This window comes from Trypanosoma equiperdum, assembly GCF_001457755.1.
Source record: "Trypanosoma equiperdum strain OVI genome assembly, contig: ctg_1741, whole genome shotgun sequence".
Lineage (NCBI taxonomy): Eukaryota > Euglenozoa > Kinetoplastea > Trypanosomatida > Trypanosomatidae > Trypanosoma > Trypanosoma equiperdum.
In genome coordinates this window covers 10,040-11,024 of record NW_027123773.1, presented here as the reverse complement: position 1 = coordinate 11,024, position 985 = coordinate 10,040, and the positions used below count along the sequence as shown (strand labels likewise).

Here is a 985-nt window from a genome sequence, read left to right as displayed (position 1 = left end):
ACACTCACAACACTCTTCTATCATTACTATTATAACCCTAACTAAGATCCATCAAATAAATAAGCCAAATTAGAATATAACTCATTTTTCATACCCTAAATCCGTACTACTTTATATCTATTGGCTGCCATCATGCACATTTTACTCATAAACTCGAATCATATACCTTTTGCAAAAATTAATTATTTTAAATTTTTTCATAAAATTACCTCTAAATACCAAAACATCTTAAATTTTCATAATTTTTACAAAATTGAGCAAGTATCCTTAAAAATTTTAAATATTGCTAAACATACAAAAGCAGCAGCCACCAGAGAAACTTTCTTATTTACGTGAAAACTATCATTTGGGCACTTTTCTGTATCCTTGTCATCTTCATTATCTTTACCCTTCCTCCATGCACAAACAGGTTTTTCTTTTCCTTTATTGACCTCTTCGCGAGTGTCTTTCGTGTCATAATCTGAGAATTTTACATTTGTGGTTGACCCTCCAGCTTCTTGGTTAGTTTTAGCAACTGCAGGTTTTGGATCTTTTTTGCATGCTTTTCTTGTTTCATTATATTTGCATCCAACTTCAGGCTTGCATTTCTCTGGGTTTGTTATCTTTGTGCAGTCGACTGTCGTCTTGTGTTGAGTGGCTTCTGTGTTGCACTTTTTTCTGCTTGTTTTTTTCTGCTTCGTTTTCCCTTTTGAGTTTTTCACGTGTAAAATTGTTTAGAATTTTTGTTAAGACTTCGATGTCGTCTATGTTGCCTACTTTGCTGTCCTTTGGTTGGCCTGCCAGTGCATATGGTAACTTGGTGTCCCTTATCTTTTCCCAAATCTGCGCCGTGAATGGAGCTCCTTTGGCTGGAAAAGCTTTTTCTATTTCTGTTTCCAGCGCGCTTCCCGATTTTGTTTGTTCGACGTTGTAAATGCTTTTGTATGCTTCCTGAAAGTTAGCGTCTGTTTTGAGTTCGTTAATGTCTTTGTTGGTGTAGTCTGCT

General features: G+C 35.5%; 1 pseudogene across 1 annotated transcript in view; it reads right to left on the bottom strand.

Moving 5' to 3' along the window:
• Window positions 1-554: 554 nt before the first annotated feature.
• Window positions 555-985, bottom strand: part of TEOVI_000806900:pseudogene — a 1,259-nt pseudogene continuing 828 nt past the window's right edge. Inside the window, 3 exon segments of the mRNA in view lie at window positions 555-653; window positions 656-658; window positions 661-985. The exon segment at window positions 661-985 is cut by the window's right edge and continues 5 nt beyond it. Coding sequence covers window positions 555-653; window positions 656-658; window positions 661-985 — 427 coding nt within the window.